This window comes from Ambystoma mexicanum, chromosome 8 (assembly GCF_040938575.1).
Source record: "Ambystoma mexicanum isolate Mex_15411 chromosome 8, UKY_AmexF1_1, whole genome shotgun sequence".
Lineage (NCBI taxonomy): Eukaryota > Metazoa > Chordata > Amphibia > Caudata > Ambystomatidae > Ambystoma > Ambystoma mexicanum.
This window is the reverse complement of record NC_090929.1, coordinates 1,219,265,796-1,219,290,624: the sequence shown is the minus strand read 5'-3', so window position 1 is coordinate 1,219,290,624 and position 24,829 is coordinate 1,219,265,796. Positions and strand designations below refer to the sequence as shown.

The window sequence follows — 24,829 nt, the reverse complement described above, 5'->3', positions numbered from 1 at the left end:
AGCAGAGGGTTGCGGGGGACACCCCTGCAGTCTTCCGTTTAAAAAAAAAAAAGAAAAGAAAAGGACCCTGCAGCGTTGGTTCCCGATCAAGGAAGTGAAAGGGAACTGGGGCTGCAGGAACCCAGCGTGAAGAAGTAGTTAAGTGGGATTTGTTTGTTTTGGGGGGGTGTTATGGGTGTGAGTTTGTATGTGTGTTCGCATGAGAAAGGTGCAAACTTTTGGTAGTTCGCACCTTTCTCAGGCGAACGTTTTGCCCGTGGTACTTTCAGCCGCGGGCAAATCACTGCAAATCATGGCAGATGGAGTTTTAACATTAGCAGCTAGGTTCAGAGTTGCTGGTATCAGGGTTCGGAGCTTGGGCACATTTACTAGGTCAAATTGCAGCATATGGTAAGCAAGTTCAACTGGTGGCAAGGGCTAGCGGCACTATAGCAGATGGCGGGCAGCTTTCGCTGGTAACAAGGCTAGTAGTACTAAAGAAAGATTAAGCTGCAAATATGTAGCAAGCAAGTTAGTCATTTTGGAAAGAGGAAAACATGATATTGCTGTCTAGTGCATGCTGGTGTCTGGCATGGAGGATGGGTTGGAGTATCACATAAAGTTCACGAGTGTATAGAATGAATAAAATGAACAGTAGAGACAGGACAGTGCAAGTATTTTAGGCACAAAGACAATCCCTGTAAATATCAGGTGGACTATATTCGAGGGGCCGCAGAGCGTCTTCCTCGTCTCAGTATATGTTGGAAATCGGGAGGGGAGATGGGGTGAGATTTCAGACAACCCCACAAAAGCTGAAGGAGAGCAGGTTGGGGTATTTGTGTGACTGGGTGAATACCATGTCTCATAAATTGATTGGTACAGGATAGGGGAAGACCCCCTGGCCCTAGTATGGTGGACAAAAGGTAATTCCCTTTGTAGTAACTTACTCCCTTTCGTACCTACCCGGCCAGCCTATCCTGGCACTGTATAACTCCTCCCATGATCTTAACTGGGGGAAAAACGAAGAAGCGTTTGAATTGAGATTTCTTTTTGTCTTGTCTGGTTTTCCCCTTTCACTGGGATTGTTGTAGGATAAGTGGTTTGTCTCTCTGAGGTTAAGGGGAATGGTTCCTGCATAACCCATAAAGGCTTCTGGGATCTCCTTACTTATTGTCCCATTAGAATACTGCATCTCTCACAGGGTACTCCTCCCAAGGATAACCCCAGTCTCCCCTACCCAGGTGATCCTCCTTCGCTTGTCCCTCCTCATGCTACCTGAATAGAGGCGTTTTGGGGTCTCTATGGGAGAATACCCCTAGGTTTTTCACAAAAACCTCTACAAAAACAACCAATTCCTCAGCCATCCTGACTAAGCCAGGGCAGAAATCCTTCCCTCAGTCTGAGAGCAGGACCGACTTCAAACCCTGCGCTTTCAACAGCTTCAAAGGGTTTCGGGACCACGGTACAGTGAGGCTAGGCAGGTTTCCCAGCGAAGACAAGTGGAAGCAGCAGAGGACTTGGCACTGTTTGTCCGCTCCCCCTCCTCTGCTCAAGCCTCAGACATCAAGAAGCAGGGACCTCGCAGTCAGGGAAGTCGGCTCCCCAGTAGGGGGCCGCCTGGCTCTTTTCTGGGACAGCTGGAAGCGTTATTTTGAGAGTCCTTTGGTCCGTCCTTTAGTTTCCATGGGCTTCGGTCTTCCTTTTCCTCCACCATCCTCTCTTCCTTTGGCCGATAGGGTACCTGGCTCTTTTAAGGAAGATCCTTTTTCTTCTGGCGATGCAGGCAGTGGAACTGGTTCCTCAGTCAGATGGGGGCTCCGGTTTGTACTTGAGGAATTTTGCGGTACCCAAGAACAACCAGGCTGGCCTGAGGGTAGTCCTGGACCTGTCATTTCGCAACCTGTCATTACAGTTCAAATAACTTAAAGATGATTACTCGCGCGCACATAGCAGAATCTCTGTGTGCAGGGGACTGGATAGGTTCCCTAGACTTAAAGGATGTGTACCCTCGTCCCCATTTACCAGCCGCATCAGAAGTTTCTGCGGTTCACGATTGTCATACCACTTCCAGTACAAGGTGCTGCCCTTCGGCCTCAATTCGGCCCCTCATGTGTTCATGAAACTGATGAATGTGGTGGTGAGTCTCCTCCTCCTGGAGGTCATCACTTATACCCTTTTTTGGACGACTGAATGGTCGGGGCCAGCTCACCCGAGGGGGCGGTGCACTCCTGCCAACGGCTGGCAGACTTTCTTCACCAGCTGGGCTTTTCCCTCAACTGGCGGAGGTCACAGCTGACTCCTGCCCCAGATTTGGTGTTCCTTGGAGTGCGCTGGGACACGGCTGTGCATCGGTGTCCCCATGCCCGAGAGGCTCCTCTCCTTAATGCAAGACGATATGGCACTTTCTGGCCAACTCTACCACCTTGGCATGGTGGTGCCAGCAAGTTCGGAGACTGATGGCATCTTGAGTGCTCACTGTCCAGCATGTCTGCCTCAAGATGAGGTGCCTCCAGCTCCACCCCTCGGCCACTTGGGACAATGAAACATGGTTGCAGTAGGACAGGATCCCAATCCCCCCCGCTCTTCTTCCCAGATCTTTGCTGGTGGCTGATGGACTGCAATGTGGTAGTGGGAGCCCCCTTTACTTGTCCGTAGCCAACTCTTGTGGTGACAACTGATTCCTTGCTGTCAGGCTGTGGGGGCTACTCTGGATGGTTACTCCATTCATAGTGCATTATCCAAGGTGGAGGCCCTCCCACATATCTATCTTCTTGAGTGCAGGGCGGTGGGCCTAGTACTCGAGGCTTTTCTGCCACTTCTCAAGGACACTGCGGTTCTGGCCAGGATTGAACTCCAGTGTTTTACCTAAACAAGCACGGTGGTACCCGTGCCACTCCGCCGCCTGTGCGTGGAGGCGGGGGGCAATCTGGGAATGGGCCCTTGTGCAAGGGATTCAGGTTTCAGCAGTCCACCTCCAGAGGGACAGCAATGCGGAAGCGGACCAGCTCAGCCTATTGGGGTTCGACACCTTCAAGTGTGAGTTACACATCACCCCCATGTTGTCCCTGTTCCAGAGATGGGGGTTTCCGGATCTGGACTTGTTTGCATCGGCTCTGAATTCCAAGTGCCCCCACTTTGCCTCTTAGGCAGGCTGGGGTCAGGTGTCTCTTGGGGGTGCGTTCCAGCTCTGTTGGCACTGCCGCAGGTGGTATGTGTTTCATCCTCCACCATTGCTACAGCAGACCCTATGCAAGTTCTGGACTTTGGTGGGCTGCATTCTCATTGCCCTGCACTGGCCTTGGAGGGTGTGGTTCTCAGATCTACTGCAGTTGTGCTCCCAGGGCCCTTGCCATCTTCCGATCCCCAGCAGGGGCATCCTGATGCAGCAGGGCAGGGCAGAGGAGCACCCCGAACCGACTCGCCAGTGCAGCCTAGTTGCGGACCAGCTGAGACTGCAGCATGCTCCATTTTCACTGACAACTGGGACATCCCACAGGAGGCTGTCTGCTCGATCCCTGCTTAAGAGCAAGTGGACTAGATTTTGCCACTGGGCTCGTGACAAAGGGCTGGACCCCATCACCTGCACCCTAGGCAATGTGCTGGCTTTCTCTGCCTCTGGCTCATTCTGCCTTTCTGGTGGAATCCTGCCGCACCTATTTGGCAGCCATTGGGGCCTACAAGAATTCCCTGGAGCACGTTTCTTCAGCAGCCGCCAACCCGGTTAAGGCCCAATTCAAGGTGTTGTCCAGGTTTGTTCTTCCTGTGCAGAGGCCTCATCCGGTCTGGGACCTCAATATGGTTCTTGCGGCCGTGCAGCGCACTCGCTTTGAGCCGATGGCCTTGGTGGACATCCGGCTGGTGACACTAAAGACAGTACCATTGTTCGCGCTCACATCCGCGCACAGGCGTTGTCGTCATGCAAACCCTTCACCACGTTTCATAACAACGTTTTCTTGCACACGCAACCAAGTTTTCTTGCCCAATGTGGTTTCTCCATTCCATTTGAATCAAGAAATCTGTCTGCTGGTGTTCTTCCCGAACCCAGTGTCGGAGGCAGAAAGGGCTTTGCATTCCTTGGACCTCAAGAGTCCTCAAGTTCTATCTCTCTCTCAAACAAAATCATTCAGGAATTCTGAGGCATTGTTCATCACTGTCAGGGGCACGGCTCCCGGTACCCAGGGTTCCAAAGCCAAAGCTTCTATCGCCTGTTGGATGCTTGAGGCCATTTCAAAGGCATACACGGCCATGAGCAAACCAGTTCCTGAGGGGATTCATGCCCATGTGGTTGTAGCTAAAGCCACAGATGTCGCGTTTTAGGGGGGTGCTTCTTGGGATGTCATCAGTAAGGCGGCTACTTTGGCCACTCAGCCGGTCTTCTGTAAGCAATATTCCATGGATGCCAGCTCCAGATGTGGTGCAGAATTCGGTCAGGAGGTTCTGAAGAACCTTTTCGCTTTGTCTTAGATATGGGGCAGGTTGTCACGACTCCACCCTATGGTCTTGTTCGGTGGAATCACCCACAAGGATGTAGGAAAGGGATGTATGAGTAGTTAGTTACTCAACGTAGTGACTAGAGTACACATAGTTCATAGTCCCTTTTCCACCATACGTCCCACCCACCTTCCCCCGCTTGTATGCCAATGGCTAATATATTTAATGTAGCTAGGTATTTACGCGTCGGATGTGTTAAAAGGGGTTTGGGGTAAAGCCCCAGGGGTTGCGGTGTGGGGGAGGGGTATGGCCACACCTACGCATGCTATACTAAATTTAAGGGAAGCTCAATTTTTAGCTGCCAATGGTTCTGGTACCGTCCCCATGTTGGGGGAGGCCAACAAGGATGAACGAAAAGTTTACAGGTTCATCATAAGCCTACATGAAGTGATGAAAACCCACTTTTCACCGCACCTTGGCTCAGTCTCACATTGACATCCACATAGAACACTTTTAAACCACCCACTCTACGCACTCGGAGCTCTCATTCATACTCCAGACCCCAACATTGGAGACGTAATTTCCTCTGCTCTATTTTAGACGTGTTTCTGTGAATTGTCTCTGCTCCCATGTACTTGTTTTTGTAATTGACACATACTCCTACATCCCATTCCCTTTCCTCCATACTGCATGGGCTTCCCTCGCTAGGGACGGGAGACGGAACCTTTTTCACCAGAAATAATCTTTGTACCCTTTAGTTTTAGAGGTGCGTGGGGTGCGGCCCTGGGAGCATGCGCTCCCCCTACTCCACCCACTGGTGCCACTCCTCAGTCCTCTTTTCTGTGTCGATGGGAGCTGATCCCTTTCACCAGCGCTCCTGGGTTTGGCCTTGTAATTCCATGCGCTCTTCACCAGATACTCTTTTCTTTATTTAGGTACTCGGTCCTCTGGTGCCAAAGCTTCTATCGCCTGTTGGATGCCCACTTCCTCTCGCAGCAGGGGGGCACGGTCATCCACCCTGCTCCACAGAAATTAGCCCTTGCAGCATGGTTTCTGATTAGATCACACTGGACCATCTGAACCTCTCAGGCTAATCTTGACATCAGATCAACAAGTTATCACTTTCAAAATTGGAGCTGTCCACCGCCCCACATCTACGAACGCACCTGCCATGCCTACCAGAAACAAAAGGGACATAACTAGAGACAAATTACTCCCCCTTATTCTTCCCACTCTCAATAAAGTTACAGACTCGAAATCGAAACCACATGCACATCTCAACTCATGGTTCACACCACAACTAAGAGTACTCCGTAAAGCTAAACGTAGTGCTGAATCCCGCTGGAAAAGCCACCCTTCTGATGCCCACAAGGACGGTCTCATTTTAGCCTCTCAACTACAAAGAAGCTATCTTCCAGGCTAAAAAAGATATTTTTAATATGTGCATTTCGCAAGCCGACTCAAATACTAAAGAACGTTTTAAGATCCTAAACGAACTTGAATCACCTGCTATGCCTCCGGACACTTGTATCAAAGATAGCAAATGGTGTGCAAACATACAGACAGCACTCCTGGCCAAAGTTGTGACCCTCCAAATAAAAATCAAAACTAGCAAAATAGTCTACAAATGGATAAGCCTCGCACCACTCCGCCGAGTGCAACCCCCTTGGCCATCCCTAACTGTAAACCTTTTAACTTCTCCCCCTCACCATTGCTGAAGTCGAAGGTATCGTCAACAAAAACAAACCATCCGATTGTCAAGGTGATTCGCGCCCTGCTCCTATTATCAAGGAAGCTTCTCTTGAGCTAGCTCCTTTTATCACTGCCTTCATAAATTCTTCCTTCAAAAAAGGTATCGTCCCGGACAACCTAAAGGACGCCTGGGTCCATCCCCCTGCTCAAAAAACCTTCCTTAGACCCCAGCATACCAACCAACTACAGACCTATCTGTACTGTCCCATTTATGCTCAAAATACTTGATCGAGCAGCCTACCTCTAGATCCAGGACTATCTTGAAGTCGTCAATCTTCTTGGTCTGAGACAATTGGGCTTCTGCCCCAGGCATGGGACAGAAACGACTCTGATCGACCTGAAACACAAATTGAGGTTCTGAAAGACTATGGGAAACTAGCCTTGCTCTTACTACTTGATCTCTATGCGACTTTCGATTTGGTCAATCACCAAATCCTGTGCCAGCACCTCACTTCCGCCGCCCACTTTGCTGACTCTGCCACTGCTTGGATCAGTTCCTTCTTAAGCAACAGATCCATGCGGGTATTCTCCCCATCAGCTTCTGCAGACCCTGCGCCCATTCACTGTGGCGTACCTCAGGGTTTGTGTGTGTCTCCTACACTTTATAATGTATTTTCTAAACCACTCTTTGATGTGCTTGCCTATCTGGGTGTCTCATACACCAATTATGCTGATGACACTCACTCATCCCCATCACGGGTGATTATACAGTGGACACCAAATCCCTGAACAACGTCTACATGGTCATCCAGGCTTGGATGGCCCAACATGAACTTTGCCTGAATGATGACAAGACGGAACTCCTCATTCTGGGTTCCAATCAGTCTTAACAAACTAGACCACGCCTTCAAGTCTTTCATCATTGACGGCAACGTCATCAAGGTTTCCAAGGATACAAAAACGTTCAGAATCTATCTTGACTCCACACTTTCATTGACCAGACAAACTAATGCAGTCAGGTCAGCTTCGGCCTACACTTGCAAACTTATCACGGCCTGCAGACCATTACTGTCTACCTCTAATTGCATCATACTGCCAAGAACCCTCATCATGGCCAGGATAGGCTGGTCCCCAGATAGAGGGCGCTATAATAGTCTATCTAACATTAACAAATTACAAATTACCCAGAACAATGCCATTAGTGCGGCATTAAATATTTATAGAAATCAACACATTTCCGACCACAGAAGTAATCTTTGGCTTCCTGCCAAGCACAGAATCTCACTGCAAACTCTTGCCTTGACGCACAAGTGCCTAGCCAACAAGGCCCCCTCCTACCTATCCACCCGCCTCGCACTCCACACTTCTACACGACCTTTAAGAGCGGCCCATACCCATAATCTCTCCCCTCCCAGATTCAAACTACAAAAAGGGGGGGGGGGGTGTGAGCATCCCCGTTCTGGCTTCTAAGCTCTGGAACTCTCTCCCCAACTCTAACAAAACTGAGCCCTCTTTCCATTCTTTCAAGAACAAAACCAAATCATGGCTTTTCGCACAAAACAACTGACATACTTGCTGATACGGCTTTGCTGTCCTGAGCTATGAACACTAGACCATAATGCCTTGTTGCCTATTGTATATATCGCCTGTATCCAACTCTGCTGCTGTTATACTGTTAGCTGATTCATACCAGTATGGTCTATAAATTGGTTGAATTGTGCTCCTTCGATACTGTATGCTATTGTAACTGTGTTCTATAAGATTATGTGCCCAGATGCCCTTGGGCCCGGCGCAATTTACAAATACAAAATTCAGGGTGCTAGGAGCAGGGCTACTAGAAGCCAGTACAAAATTAAATGGTCCAGGTTCTGTCACTGGGCAGACTCTAAGGAGATCAACCCCCTTACTTGTACATTGGGCAATGTGCTCTTTTTCTCGGCACACCGCGCTCACTCAGGGTTGCAAATGGACACCTGCTGCACCTACTTGGCAGCATAGGGGGCTTACAGGAATTCTGAGGAGGTGGTATTCTCCTCCTACTCAAACCCGGTGGTTAAGCGGCATCAGACGGGCCTCACAGCAACAAGGTCTCCAATGCTCAGCATAAATCCACCGTGCCACACCCTGAGCCACTCCCTACTCGTAAACATATTCCTATAAAACTCCAGAACATGCCTAATCTAACGATAGTATCAGGAGCCCTGATCAACGCCAGATCCTTAGTGGCCCATGCCACAGAAATAGCTGATATCTTATCATCTGATGACCTTGACCTTCTGGCAGTCACAGAAACCTAGCTGCCCGAAGCAGCAGGCCCAGCGCTCTCCCTAGCCATTCCAGAAAACTACCAATTAATTAGAATGGATAGACCTAACCCCAAAGGAGGCGGTCTTGCCATTTTAGCAAAAACTAACCTTGCCTTAAAACTACTTACCGAACCCCCCCTTAAATCATGCAAACTGCTCACAGCCAAATTGCCCATCTCCAATTGTCGCACCCTAACTATTTACTTAATATACAGGTCACCTGGCCCTATCAGTACTTTCGAGGAGGATCTATCTAGCCTCATAGCTAATAACACTAAAGACTCATCGTAACTCCTACTACTAGGAGATCTTAACTTGGGATTCAACGACCCTGATGTCAAACCAGCCCAATCTGTAGCTACCATGCTAGCTGAACATGGCCTAACCCAAAAGGTTCTCACCCCAACGCATGACAAAGGAGGGAACCTGGACTGGGTTGCCACCTTTAACTGCGACACCACTATCAATTAAATTACCCCTCAACAACGGACAGATCACCACCTAATCAACTTCTCCTTGACCCTAGACAAACAGATCACCAATGTTAAAGCTATGGCACCTCCACTACCCACCAGATCTAAAATAAACATCACACCAGACAGCCTTCTGCCACTCCTTCTCCCAACCATCAACACACTCCCTAATAACTCAGACCCTGAATTCCTTGTGGAGAGTTACAATAATGCTATGAATATAGCCCTAGATACCATTGCACCCCCGAAGTTACGCAAAAGTAAACAAGCTCATTTCAATGCCTGGTTCACCCTTCACCTTAAATATCTAATATTGCAAAAAAGGAAATTAGAAGCTCAATGGCGACACACCCCTTCTGAAGAATATAAATTGCAATTTAAACAATTCGCTAACAAATACAAAAAAGAAATCCTACTCACAAAAAAACCTTCAACGAAAGGATCTCCAACACAAGTTCCAACACCAAGGAACTATTTGCTGTTTTAAGGGAACTGGAATCCCCTGTACCTTCACCCGACCATATACTCAAAGATAAACAATGGTGCACTAGCATCCAACATGCCCTAGTTAACAAAACGATAACACTTCAAACTAAAATATCCAAAAAAAAGCCTCCTTGCCTACCAACGAGACAACACTCACCAGCCCCACTACATACACACCTAGCCTAGCCCCTTTAAAATTTGCAAAAGTCTCTATACAGGAAACTGAAAAAATCATTGCATCCCTTAAGCCCTCCAATTGCAAGGGTGATAATTGCCCAGCACAAATAAAAGGATGCAGCAAGGGACCTAGCCCCTTTTATAACTAAATTGATTAATGCCTCCTTCACCAACACCATTCCAAGCAATGTAAAAGATTCATGGGTTCTACCCCTCAAGAAGCAAACCCTAGACCCCTCTATCCCCACCAACTACAGGCCTATTACCTCGGTTCCCTTCCTTCTTAAGATAATAGACAGAGTAGCTTATTTACAAATTCAGCACTATCTTGAATCCAACCAGCTCCTAGGTGTCCGACAATCTGGGTTTAGACCACAACACGGTACAGAGATAGCCTTAATTGACCCCAAAACCCAAATTGACGCGCTCAATGACAAGGGAAATACCGCCATGCTACTCCTCCTTGACCTGTCGGCGGCCTTTGACCTGGTGGATCACAGTCTTGTGCAAACACTTTGCATCGGCGTCCCACTTCTCAAAGGGAGGCTATAGCCTGGGTCCAATCATTCTTGGACAACCGAATTATGCGAGTTTTCTCTACATCGGCATCAGCTGACCCCATCAAAATAGCCTGCGGTGTACCCCAAGGTTCCTGCATATCGCCAACTATGTATAATATATTTACCTAGCCCCTATTTGACAAATTGGACAGACTGGGTGTCACCTACACTAACTATGCAGATGACACTCAGATTCTCATTCCCCTTTTGGGCAATTTTGACGCCGATACGATCTTGGTAAATGAAATATACCTCATTCAGGCATGGATGGCCACTCATGGCCTCTGCCTGAATGATGAAAAAACTGAAATCCTGCTCCTTGGCTCTGCTGCCAACCTAAAGAAACTTGGACCCAACTACTCTGCATTTAACATTGATGGCAACATAATTACAGTAGCCAAAGCAGTGAAAACACTAGGCTTTCACCTTGACTCCACCCTGACGCTAAAGAAAAAGGTTAGCTCCCTAGCATCCTCCACATCCTATACGTGCAAGCTCATCCAAGCATGCCAAGCTGTCCTAACCCGGGCCAGCTGTATCATCCTCGCCAACGCCTTAATACTCTCCAAACTTGACAACTGCAATGCCTTGTATGTGGGAGCCAACAAAAAATACATTATTGACAAAATGCAAATTCTACAAAATAATGCCCTGAGAACTGCCATCAACTTACCCACCAAAGTACACATCTCTAACATAAGAAGAGAACAACAATGGCTAAAAAAATGTGATGAAATCACACTCAAAACAGCCTCACTAACCTACAAATGCCTCAATAATGCAGCCCCGCCCTACCGTACAGAGAGAATAGTGAAAAGAACATCTACCCGCCCAACCAGAGCTGCCAACTCCTATTGCTTGCAGATGCCGAGATTTAGGCTAAAAATAAAGGCGGCAGTAGTTTCCCGGTTAAGGCGGCCCAATATTGGAACACTCTCCCACTCGACCTTAGAACAGACCAATCCTACTACAGTTTCAGACGTAATATCCGCAAATGGCTACACTCCAATGACCTTCAGGGCGAACTGTGAACTACCCCAGCCATTGAACTCACCCTGACTCTGACCATCTCCGCTTGTACAAATGTACATTCCTTTTCTAGATCTGTTTAATTATTTTGCAATGTTTCTCTTGTATTATTATGCCCTAACTCTGTAACCAAGCTTAAAGTATCCATGTATTTTCTTTCTTGTGCCCAGTTACCCTTGGGTTTGGAGCGCCAAACAAATTAACAAACAAACCAGGGTCTACCTGCCCATCAAGAAACCACACCCCGTGTGGGATCTCAATGTAGTGTTGGGCGCCCTGGCGCATAAGCCTTTCGAACCAATGGCGTCCGCGGACATCAAACTGGTCACAATTACAATAGCTTTGTTGGTGGATTCCCCCTTTGTTCGCAGAGTATTCGAGATCCAGGCTCTGGTGGCATCAGAACCCTATACTACTTTTCACAAGGATAAGGTGGTCCTGAGAAAGCACCCCGTGTTCTCTACCCAAGGTAGTCTCCGCTTTCCATCTAAACGAGGAGATAGTTTCACCTAGGTACTCTTGCGTCCCGTCCCCTTTCCTGCCTACTGCATGGGCGTCCCTGCCAAGGGATGGGAGACGGAACCCTTTTCACCAGAAAAAATCCTTCTTCCCCTTTAAATTTAGAGGCGGCAGGGGTGCGGCCCTGGGAGGATGCGCTGCCATGCCTCCAGATAAGGTGGGTACTGGGCCTTTTTACGCATGAAAATCTTATAAATACAACAGCTTTATTATTATCCTGTGTACATTTACACACAAGTTTAGAGCAGAGGGCAGTGCAAAGGTCAGGTTACATGACAGAAACCAGAAGGCTTCTTTTGATATTTCTCTACATGGATGGAATTGCCAGCCATGGATAAACTCCTTGGAAACAGAATGTATTTCTCTGAAGCTTTTCAAAAAAGAAACTGCACACTGTGATAGTGTGATAGAAGGAATGGTTTATTTCCATTCAGCTTCTGCTGTGTTGCTGCTCATGGAGCAAACCGAAGCACTGTGCATGTTTATTTTCCTTGCATTTTAGGATTGTAAAATAATAAGATGGAAAACTAAGTTGTAATTGAGAGTTCATATTTTGTAACAAATTCTGCTTTTTTCCAGTGAAAGCAACCTCGTATTGTACAATTGTATTTTTCAGAGTTCCTGTGGTGCGTGCATAATCATGCGGAGGCAGATCATTTTTACACTTAAAATTTAATTTGATCTCTAATTAAAAAAAGTTTGTAAAATGATGAATATGCACGTTCTAGTTCACATCCATTCAACCTTGCAGTCAATGGGGTACACTACTGTAAATGGTCAGTGGCAGCAGAGTCTTTGTTCAAGGGTGAGTGATTGCCCTTACACCAATCACAGGTGTTCTCGCCTCTAAAATCTTCAAGACTACAATTAAAACATCCAAAACCTGACTCCAAGAAGTGCAAGCGCTGTTAAAATAAAAACAAATTAAAGTTCCATTTGTAATTGAAATAGAAACTCAGAAAAACCTGTCCCTGTGATAATCCAGATAGGTATTGAACTTTATATAGCGCTTCATACATAGTTCGTCCAACATCTAGGCATTGATGTTACACCTCAGTCGATACTCCGTTAACCGACCTGTGAAGGATGTTGGCCAGTAAGATAGCTCTGCCGGTTGAGCACTTGTTGCTGGGATCTGTGCGTGATCTGTAGGTTGCAGGTTCCAATCCCGGCAAGGGATTCATACGTCTCATCATTTCAAGGTCGATAAAGGAGTGCCGACTTTGGTTTGGTGATAATTGTGATAAATATGTTCTATGTACAGTGCTTTGCCGAAAGCGCTATTTAACTAACCATTTGACCATGAGATTAGATATATAATTTAACATGGAGTCCTTGCCTCTCTGCACTGTTGTATCATAACATTGGCATACCATTAGGTTTTAATAGCTCCAGGAAACAAGGACTTTCTGTCACGCTCACCTGATTCCCACGGGGGCGCTGGCCTGGTTTCGAGTGCTGATGCCTCTTCAATGGTGAAGCGCAGGGCTCTGAAGATGGATAGGACGGGCCCCTCTACTCTGGCTAAACTGGCTCGCAGGAATATCCTCCTGTACGTGAAAAGGGAGTATTACAATCTGGCGGAATAATGCTCGAGCCTCCCACTTCCTTCCAACCCTCCTCGATACCCTTCCACGATCCCCCGTGAAGTCTCACCTTAGGGTCTGAAAGGACGAGCTCTCCATCCTGCTTCTGACGCAGGGGCGCGTTGAACCCAGTTACTTCACTGGATTGAGGTTGGATGGGAGTTCAGGTAAGCTTGATTATACTGGTAAGGCGCTGTAAAAGTTCTGTTGCAAGTTCAAAAGTTCAAGCTTTAAATAATAATGTTCATTGTCTTTTTCAGGTGATGAATGAAGATTCCTTTGGAGACTTCTTGCAACAAAGCGCTAATGTTGATGTCTTTTCCCCATAGGGGCCGGGGTCCGGAAAATGCCTGGAAGCAGCAAGACCCGAAATGAAATGGGAATGACCCAACAGGTAAGTCTTAGAAGGAAACTGAGCTTTTCCTCTTCCCTTCCTTCTCTCACCTTGTGTTCTTGTCTTTTTCTCTCTAGGCTCTGGGAAGTGGCTGCGGATCCGGTTGATCGCTGCTGAAGATGGAGGCGCCCAAGAAAGGTGAGTGAAATGCAGCGCTGCAGCGATCAGAGCGAAATGCTTTTAAAAATGATGTCTTCCTTTTCAGGATCGTTGGTGAAATGTCTCTGTGATGCAGGTTTAGCAGGTAAGGCCTTCTTCCTCTCGAATTCTCTTCTTATCACCCTTTGCAGGTGTCCCAGGATGCTGACAGGCGTGGCTGAAGTCCAGAAGCAGGAGCAGACACGGTGAGCGTCCAGCTGCTAGGTGCAGAACAACGCGAAGCACGTGTGGCTGTTCGGGTGGGGTTTAAATAGCTTTGGAAGAAGTTCCAGGTATGTATCCTTCCACCGATCAGGTATCTATCCTTCCCCGACCACACCCAGGTGGAAAGTAGTCCCACAGGTAAAGTAGTCCCATTCAGGCATCAAGAGGTCCTGGATGTAGCAGCATGGTCTGCATCAGGTAAGTGCACATAAAAACACTTGAACACATGTCCAGCTTTATGAGCCTGGCGCCTAAGGCGCCAGGACTGGGGTCCAACATGAGCCTGGCGCCTAAGGCGCCAGGACTGCGTCCAAAGGGCCCCAGCTTGGGCCCGCTGGAACTTCCCTGGGGGGAATGATGCCTGCCTCTGGGGTTGCTGGGTCGGACCTGGCTCCTTGGAGGTAGGCATCATGACACTTTCATTAAACGTCAAAAGACAATTCTGCTATCGAATCTCAAAACACACAATGCAATTCATGCTTTCTTTATTATGTAATTGACTAAGTTTTTGTGTTTTACACATTTACCTATATACAGGAGAGATCAAATGGCCAGACCTTCGAGAAATAATGAAAGGTGTATTCCGTCACAATGCAGAAAGCTTCCGCATAGTAATGATTTCCATACAGTTTTTGCACATGTCGGCTGGATGTCGCATACATTTTACTCTCTTGCAAAGGAGAAAAGTCATTTTTACTCTCTTAAAATGACATTTACTCTCAAAGTTTAAAAATAGGGAGTAAAATACTTTCACCTCAAAATCTTATCTGGAGCGCTGCGCAGAATCCGCCCTCTGGCGTCACACCTCAGTCCCCTTTTCTGTGTCGACGGGAACAGGCCGAATTGGCCCGCGCTCCTGGGTTTGGCTTCGGACATGTAATTCCACGTATGGATACTTCTTCTTTGTCTTTTGTTTGTCTTTTTTATCAGTCAGGTACTCGGTCCTCAGGCGTTGCGCTCCTCCCCGGCGCATGTCAATTTCTACAGGGATCAGCAGATGTCCCTCCTGCGCGGGCTCTTCCCTACTAAAGACCCCCACGCCCTCTGCCTACGCTGCCTTGGCCTGGACCACAGCTGGCAAGCTTGTACCGCATGCGACACACTTTCCTCGAGGTCTCTGAAGAACAGACTGGCCAGGTGGAGGGAGCTCTTCCACAGATCACCTCCAGAGGCCCTGAAGGATTTAGTCTACCATCGAACCAAGCCCAAGGTAGGGCTGCTCTTTTCCAGCTCACCCTGCAAGAGAGACTCTTTCCCAAGGACTCCCCCGCGTGGGTGGGACTGCCCAGGTCCTCGTACCAGCACAAGTACCAAGGCTGTATCTGCTACCGGCCGAGGGATCTGTAGATTCTCCCGCTGAGGGACTGGAAGGTCCTTTTACCGGGTCTTCACCCGAAGGGCTACGCCCTAGTACCGGCATCGTGTCCGAGGGGGCGCCTTTACGCAGTTCTACCGGCAGATCCGCCGAGGGCGTAACGCCTACCCCGGGCCTATGCCGGAGGAACAGGGTAGGCCCCATGATCCACACTCAGTCCTGGACGGAGCGGAGCCCAGTGAGCCAAGCAACACGATGCAGGCATGTGGAAGGTAGGTGGACAAGATAGCCTGCCGCGCCTGAAAATCCAGAAATCTTTGAAAAGTTCCTCGGGCTCATGAAATCTCCACAGATGGGGTCGGGGGGTCTCCTCAGGGACACCATCAGAGACTTGCTCCCTCCAATTGTCCCGCAGGCGCCAGTACAGGCTCCTCCGGTCCCTGTTCAGCCTCAGCAGCCCGCTCAGGCCCCCCAGCCGATTGCGCAGTCGGTTCAGCATCAGCCCCCACTGCAGCTCTGTCTCCGGTCCCCGTACAGCAGCCACCGGCTCCTAGCACTTCCCATTCGGTGCCAGACCCTCTGGATCCGCAGGGGGACACAGATGAGAAGGACCACCGACACGCCGTCTTCAGCCAAAACCTTCCATGAACGTCTGGCAGGGCTGGCAGAATACTTGGGCCTTCCTGAGCCCGAGGTAGAGCAACCAGCAGAGGGGGTCCTGTTGCCAGAACAGGGATCCCGATGCAGAAGGACATAGTTGCCTTGGCCAAGAAGGGGTGGCTCAAGCCCCACTCAGCCCAGCCGCTGAATAAACGCCTGGACGCCAAGTACAGGCAGATGGAGGGGGATACACTCTTGCTATCGGCCCGTCCTCGGCCACACTCCTCTGTGATCGCTGCAGCATCACTGTACTCCAAGCCTCAGTCGTCCTCAGCTGCCTCCTATACAGCGCTGCTAGGCAAGGAGGAGATGATCTTGTCGGCGTACAGGAAGAAGCTGTATTCCAACGCATCCTTGCACCTGCTTCAAGCCAACGCGAATGCAATGCTGCCAGCCATCAACCAGAGGCTCTGGCGGGAAATTGCGGATTTCCTCCCAGAGCTTCCGGTGCAGAGCTGATCACGATTAAAGGCGGGATTGGCAGAGGCCAAGATCCTGGCGCAGGACATCATTGAGTCCTCTGTGGCCGACATTGACACCTCTCGCCGTGCTTCCGTCTTGCCACGGACATGAGAAGGAGGGCCTTGCTCCATACTACAAAATGCAACCTGGATCTTCCGTTCGAAGGGGGTGACCTCTTCCACTCCACAACGGACGAGGAGCTGGATGAAAAGAAAAACCGCTCTCAAACAGCCAAGCCTTTCTCCATTCTTAAAAAGACCACGCCCAAACCGTACACCCAGTCACAGCAACTCTGAGAAGGGGCGTACATACGGAGGTTTCCACGGCTTCCAAGAGCGGAGGTCCAGGCAGCCTGACTGTTCGCCGTCTCAGCATCGGCGCAAACAACAAAAAGACGGGAGGGTGGTAAGGGCTTATTCCAGGCCCCCTCCTCCAGAGCAGCCTCGGAGGGAAAGAAGGCATGACTCCGGGTGCACGTGTCTCCAGTGGGGGGCTGGCTTGCTCTACATGCACATTTATGGCGCCAGAATTTTATGTACCTATGGATCCTCTCTGTAGTCTCCACGGAGCATCGCCTCCCTATACCAACCTCTCCTCCCTCCTCCCCACTCCCCCTCCACTCTCACAGGTTGGGACAGCAATTCTTTTGGTGGCGATCCGTTCTCCCGTCGAGAGCCAGGCAGTGGAAGTCCCAGCCTCCCAGCGAGACTTGGGCTTTTACTCCAGGATTTTCGCCATTCAGAAAAAGAACCAGACAGGCCTGAGAGTTGTGCTGGACCTTTCCACACTCGACCTCTCCCTACCTCTACAAAAATTCAAGATGGTTACGCCAGCTTTGATAGCGAAGACACTGTACACGGGAGACTGGATGTCCTCCCTTGATCTGAAGGACACATACCTACACGTCCCGATCTGGCAGCCTAATTGCTCCTTTCTACGATTCAGGATCATAGGCTACCATTTTCAGTACAAGGTGCTCCCTTTTGGCCTCCACTCTGCCCCCAGGGTCTTTACCAGGTTGAACACAGTGGCGGCCACCACATTTACCTGCACCTGTACAACTGGCTCATCAGGGCTACATCTCTGGAAGCAGTGCACCATACCTCCCACGCTCTTATGAACACTGCACGAGCTGGGTTTTTCACTCAACCTCAAGAAGTCAAAGCGAGAGCCAATGCGAACACTGACCTTCTTGGGCCTCATTTCGGACATGTGCTCAGAGTTTTTCCCTCGGAGGACAAGATCACAGCACTCAGAGCCACTGTGAACTTCCTCAGCAGAGAAGTGACCTTGGCCTGGTGGTACCAACACCTACTGGGTCGAGACTCAGGATGAGGAGGATACAGCTGCACTTTCCAGCCTTCTGGAACCAGGAACGGGGACATCAGTCAGAGATCAACATTCCCCTGTTGCTTCACCCAGACCTCACATGGTGGTCCAGGGAATGCAACCTGTGGACGGGCAGGCCTTTCCTGCATCCTACCCCACAGGTCACCATCACCACGGACTCCTCACTCTTGGGTTGGGGGGGCACTCTGGACGACCACTACGTCCGTGGCACCTGGACCCGGCAGGAGTACCACATCAATTGGCTGGAATTGAAGGCCATCTGGCTGGCGCTCAGGGACTTTCTCCCGGTCATCGAGGGCAAGGTCGTCCTCATTCAGACATGTCCAGCATGTGCTATGTCAACAAGCACAGAGGTATCAGATCCCCAAAACCCCCCTCCCCCACTATGCAGGCTGGCAGTCAGCAGGTGGGAATGGGCCCTGGAGAACATCATCTCCCTCACAGCGGTCCACCTGCCGGGGGAATCCAACCTGGAGGCAAACAGGCTCAGCAGACGGAGCGTACAACTACGAGTGGAGTGAGTTGAACGACCTAGTGCTGTTGGAGTTCTTTCACAAATGGGACCCCCCCCCACCTGGACATCTTTGCCTCCCGGGGCAACAAGAAATGCCAATTGTTCGCCTCCTGGCAGGGTCGGGGCCCGGGCTCCCTAGGTGATGCCTTTCAGATCAGGTGGGACAGAATGACAGCATACGCCTTCCCTCCCCCCTGATTCACAGGGTGATGTGCAAGATCAAGGAGTCTCGCCTCCTCAGCATCATTCTAATAGATCCATGGTGGCCAGCCAGGCCGTGGTTCTCGGAGCTGCTCAGCCTCTGAGAGGCCTCCCATTCGCCTGCCGATGAGCCCAGCACAAGTTCTGGTACAGCAGGTGGGCAGGGTCATTCACCCAGCACAAGAGAAACTAGCCCTCACAGCGTGGTTCCTGAACAGGTCACGCTAGGACATCTCAACCTCTCTAAAGCAAATCTAGAGATCATACAGGGCGCCCGGAGCAAATCCACCAGGGCCAAGTATAAGAGCAAGTGGACCAGGTTCTGCCACTGGGTAGACTCTAAGGGCATTAACCCTCTGGCATGTTCCCTGGAGGACATGCTCTTTTTCGGCGCATCTCGCCCATTCAGGCGTGCAGGTGGACACTTTGGTGCAGTTACCTGGTAGCCATTGGGGCTTACAGAACCTCAGAGGAGAGCTTTTCCTCCTCCAAACCGATTGTCAAACATTTGACGGGTCTCCCCAGGCTCTACCCACCCATCAAGAAGCCACGCTGCATGGTGGACCTCAACATAGTCTTGGGTGTCCTGGCGCACAAACCATTTGAATGACTGGCATCCGCAGACATCAGACTGGCCACCATTAAGACGGCCTTGCTAGTCGGCCTCACCTCGGCTCGCAGAAACAGCGAAATTCAGGCGCTGGTCGCCTCTGAGCCATACACTGCGTTTCACAGGGACAAGGTAGTCCTGCTGACGCACCCAACATTCCTTCCTAAGGTGCCTTCCGCATTCCATCTGAATGAGGAAATTGTGCTGCCCACGTTTTCTGCTGAGCCCAAAAACGAGTTCTGCGCTGCCTTGACGTCAGGCGTGCACTGAAATTCTACTTGCACAGGACGAAGAGCATCCGCAAGTCGGACGCTCTATTCAACACCTTTCGAGGTTCAAGACCGGGGTATCGGGCATCCAAGGCCTTCATAGCCGTGCGGATGGTCTCGGCCATCAAAGAAGCCTTTGAGGGACAGGCTAAGCCGCTGCCGGCCAACATGAATGCCCACGCGGTGAGCCAAGGCAACTGCCATTGCTTTTCAGCGGCATGTCCCCTGGCAAGTCATAAGTAGGATGGCCACATGGGCCACCCCTTCGGCTTTCTGCATGCACTACTGTTTGGATGCTGGCTCTAGATAAGATGCGGATTTCGGACAGGCAGTTCTTAGGAACCTGTTTGCTTAAGGAGGGCCTCCTCTCCACCCTGGGGCTGCATTCAGTTGTAATGGCCCTTATGGAGGAAAGGGGACAGGGAGTAAGAGTAATTATGTTACTCACCTTAGTGATTAACCTACTCTTAGTCCTCAGTCCCCTTTCCTCCATTAGTCCCACCAGCCTCCCCCCTAATAAAACTGGTGTCATTAGGCAATGTTAATTCTATTGTTGACGCGTCCACGGGGACTGAGGTGTGGCACCAGAGGGGCAGAGTCAGGGCAGCGCATACTCCCAGGGCCGCACCCCTGCGTGCCTCTAAATTTAAAGGGGAAGGTTTTTTCTGGTGAAAAAGGTGCCGTCCCCCGTCCCTCGCGAGGGATGCCCATGCAGTGTGGAGGAAAGGGGATTAAGGACTAAGAGCACGTTAGTCACTACGGTGAATAACTTATAATTTTTTGGCTCAGAGGGTCTAGCACTGTCGGGATGTCAGACGCGCTGTGAAATTCTATCTGGACAGGACCAAGAGCTTCCGCAAGTGGGACGCTCTGTCACCTTCGGGGGGCCAAGTCCCAGTTATCCGGCATCCAAGGACTCCATAGAAAGGTGGATGGTTTCAGCCATCAAGGAGGCCTATGAGGCGCAGCACAAACCACTTCCAGCTAACATGCCCGTCCACATTGTCGGAGCCAAGGCCATCGTGTCGCATTGCAGCGGCAGGTCCCGTGGCAGGTCATCAGTAGGGTGGCCACCTGGGTCACCCTTTCGGCTTTCTGTAAGCACTACTGTTTGGACGCCAGCTCTAAATCAGATGCGGCTTTCGGACAGGCGTTTCTGAGGAACTTTTTAGCTTAGAAGCTCACCACTCCACCCTGGAGCTACATTCAGTTGTATTTGCCCATGCAGTAAGAAGAAAGGGGACGAGACGTAGGAGTAATTAAGTTACTCGCCGTAATGACTAACATACTCCTAGTCCATAGTCCCCTTTCCTCCATAAGTCCCAACATCCCCCTCACCCCCTAATAATACTCGTGTCATTGGGCAATTATATTGTGGATGAGTCGGTGGGGACTGAGGAGTGGCTCCGGTGGGCAGTCAGGGGAGCGCATGCTAAATTTAAAGGGGGAAGAAGATATTTTTCTGGTGAATAAGGTTCTGTCTCCCGTCCATAGCGAGGGATGCTCATGCAGTATGGAGGAAAGGGAACTATGGGCTAGGAGTACGTTAGTCCCTACGGTGAGTAACTTATAACTTTTTATGTAGTACTATGTGATTTACACATGCCATTTTTTACCTTTAAATAAAGAAGAAACGTTGTATTGACTGCTTCTTGCATACACATAGTGACATGAATAGTATTTTTTTTTTCTGGGTTTGTGCTGCCCAGAATTCTGCTTTACTTTACTGAAATATGTCCCCTTTAATTCCAGGTTTTTAATGCTTAGTCTGTTTTGTCCCACTTATTAAAACATAGTAATTACTATTTCCTACTCTCTTAGAAACTATTGGACTTAATTGAAGATTTGAGAAAAAAACTTGCAAATGAAACTAAGAGAAACTTATTAATGGAATTGAAAATACGCAAAGAAGTTGCTAAAGAATTTACTGACCAACTTATGCAAAAAGACCATGATTTCAGGTAAAGACTACTTCTACCATTTCTGTAAGGATGTTGGTCGTACAAGAGCTTTAGCTGCGTAAGTTAAAGTAAATAGAAAATGTCCATTTGATTTTTCTAAATTAGATATTTTTAAGTCATCTGAAATAAAGTGAAGGTAACATGTTCAGGTGCCTGCCTTTTTTCATTTGGTCTCAGTGGGGTCTTCGCATTGCAGCAATATCTTTGCTTCAACTCCACTGATCTACACTGGATCACCTCCATTGATCATTTTGGAAGCTGAGGGTTATCATCTATAAATACTGACTAGGCTTTCTGTGATTTATCTTCAGCTTACTCTTGCATGCCAACCACGTGGAAAGATTATGCAGCATGAGTGCCACTGATCCACTATGCAGTGTCCATGACTAATGCCTCTCTGATCAAGTTAAAACTTAAGATCTGTACAAGTGTTTAAATATTTGATCACTAGAATGTCCATGTCATTCTGGCTCCTATTGCACTGCATAGAAATGTTTGTGCATAAGAGTTTTTTTTAATGATGCCAGCATAAGTGTAACTAAAAAATCTTCAGTTGCATCAGCAATTTGAGATGATACATGAAGTGGCTCCCATTTCGATTCTTAGTCCACGTCTCTGAACACAAAATCAGTAGTGAATGGTATACTTCTAAGTGAGTGGTTTGACATAGCAAATAAGCACATAGAAGTCCAAAAAGCTGTGAGTAGTTAAATAATTCTAACCTGAATCAAGATTTAATCAAATTGTATTAACGTTTGGTATCTCAGATCTCCATACTTAGTTTCCCTCGGGAACTGAAATATAATCAAAAGAAGTAAATGAAAAGAACAAGAGCCTTATATTTGCCAATTTATTCTGTTAAAAAAAGAATTAAATAATATGAAGAAAAAGGGGCCAAGCACTCTTGAAATCAGAAAATGTATGTGCAAAAGACATACACAAAGAATGGCCAGTGAATGAACAACAAACATTTAGAACAAAGATCATACATACATTTCTCAAATTACAATATTATGAAAAATTAAATTACGTTTCATATCACGATTTTGCTGGTTTTTGGTCTGTCAAAACTAACAAAACTGTGATGTGAAATGTAATTTAACTTTTCACAATATTGTAATTTGAGCCTGTGACGTTTTTTGTACAAGTTGTTACATCATTCTTGTCTTTGACAGACCGAAAACTAACAATCGTGATACGTAATTTAATTTTTCATAATATTGTAATTTGAGAAATGTATGTATGATCTTTGTTCTAAATGTTTGTTGTTCATTCACTGGCCATTCTTTGTGTATGTTTTTTACACATTTTCTGATTTCAAGAGTGCTTGGCCCCTTTTTCTTCATATTTAATTCTTTTTTTAAAACAGAATACATTGGCAAATATAAGGCTCTTGTTCTTTTCATTGACTTCTTTTGATTATTTTTGAGTTTCCGAGGGAAACTAAGTATGGGTATCTGAGATACCAAACATTAATACAATTTGATTAAATCTTGATTTAGGTTGGAATTATTAACCCCTCACAGCTTTTTGGACTTCTACGTGCTTATGTTCTAGACCCCCTCCATAGCTGCACCACTATTGGGGCACCCCCCTTCTTTATTGGTTTGACATAGCAAAGCACTGACATTAAATGCAGGTTTACATCAAATACTGTGGAATGCTTTCCAATATATTCTCCAAAATATGCCAAATTCCTTAAGTTTCTCCCGCTATATCCCATCTACATGTCAGTTGTAGTGTTTCTTCTCCAGTGCTCTTCAACATTATATGCTTCCCTCATGCGAACATCCAAGGATAACCAAAGTTTTCATTGAAACCCATTGCAACTGCTCCCTTTACATTGACCATATGACTCAGACCCAGAGGCCATGTCCAGTTCTGGTTTTACGAGAACATGCTATACTTGATCATTGTCCAAACCTAGTTTCTGATGCTCAGTTCCTCCAAAGTCATCTTTAACAGATGCTCTACATTTCATACCCTCACCATGTGGATTCAAATTATTTTCAAAGCTGGAATAGCTATCGGACATTTGTAACCTCACTCATATGAGGCACACATTAAATTTACTCTTTTCTGGCTATTATACAATAACACTTTAAATTTTAATGTTAACTGAAGCTCTCGTCCTCCCAAGCGTCACTACTTCAAGTTCTAGAAGGGTCAAACTTCATTTAAGTTACAGATCTTACAGAATCCAGTGCCAAGGATCATTATTGATGTCCTACCCCTCTTCCCCCCTCTGCAAGATAATTCACTCTGGTCTGGAATCCCCTTACTGGTTACTAGTGGGGGAATAATGGAAATGCAAGGACCTATTGTTGGTCACAAATCACTCCATGAATCTACTCTGTATTTTCTATCCAACCTGAGTGCTCCACACAAACGTCCTCCACAAGAACTTGATGGGCCTTCCACCCTGCACATCTGTCTAAATTGGTGGTAGTAGGTTTGCCTTCTGAGAAGCTTCCCTTTTATTTATTTATTTCATTTGTTACACGCCCCAGACCCTGGGGTATCACAGCGTGGTTACAGACAGCTTTGATAATTATCATACAATTGTACAGATATGCATAAAGTTATTACAGCGAGAAGAATAATATACAGTTAGCTCAGAAACATTATTTACATTTGGATCTGGTGTACTTGGTTATAACATTGCTTTCAAACTGTCCACCCAATTACTTTGGTGTCTCGGTGATATCACCCTACATTGGTTTGAAGGAGTAGGCTGGTGGCAGCTGTAAGTTAATTTTTGCTTAACCATGGGTGCAAGTCAATGTATGGCATTGGTAGCGCAATGCACCTTATTGTGGTAAATCTGTATTTTAAATCCTGCTCAGACATTTTGTTTTAGGGGCCTGCTTTCCCTGAGGCAGGCTTAAAATAGCATTTGTTCACACCTGGACTTTTTTTTTTAAACCATCCTCTATAGTTTGGCGGGTCTAGACCAGTTCCTGGACTGGCCATTTCACACCCTGTGTGCGTTGTCTTGGGTGAGTGGCGGTTTTAAAGAACCAGATTGACTGCCCAACCCTTTGTTTTCAACCTTTTAGTGTGATTAGTGGACTGGTTTAGGCCAGCACCTGTGATTGTGGGTATATACAGGGATACCCGCAGCCAACTTTCAATCCCTACTGGATTATCTTGGAAAGCAGGCAACTTGCTTACTTATCCCTGCTATTTTTGAGCTGTCACTGCATTTTAAGGATTAGATCGGTCCATACTTGCTTGACTCTGTACGAGGCTTAACTCTGGTTCTTATTTTCAGCTGCTGGACTTCCTTCCTGTACTTTCCTCGCCCTTCTTCTGGACTCCCTCTACCCTCCTCCTCAACCGCCCCTCCTACATCCCCCCTGTTGTCTGGGTATGTTTCCAAACCGTTTTACTGCAGACCTTCCCTTTTCACACCACCTTGGTCAGTTCACTTTGGTGTTGAGTGCTGCTGTCGCCTGGCACGGTATTGAGACCCAATACCCCATCTTATCT

At 48.0% G+C, this 24,829-nt stretch overlaps 1 protein-coding gene across 3 annotated transcripts in view; it reads left to right on the top strand.

The window, feature by feature from the left end:
* KIF20B (kinesin family member 20B) overlaps positions 1-24,829 on the top strand; it is a 2,369,321-nt gene that overhangs the window by 857,829 nt on the left and 1,486,663 nt on the right. For all 3 annotated transcript variants that reach the window (XM_069611316.1, XM_069611317.1, XM_069611318.1), the window contains exon 14: positions 21,198-21,337. In XM_069611316.1, coding sequence (XP_069467417.1) covers positions 21,198-21,337 — 140 coding nt within the window. The remainder of the gene's footprint in view (positions 1-21,197; positions 21,338-24,829) is intronic.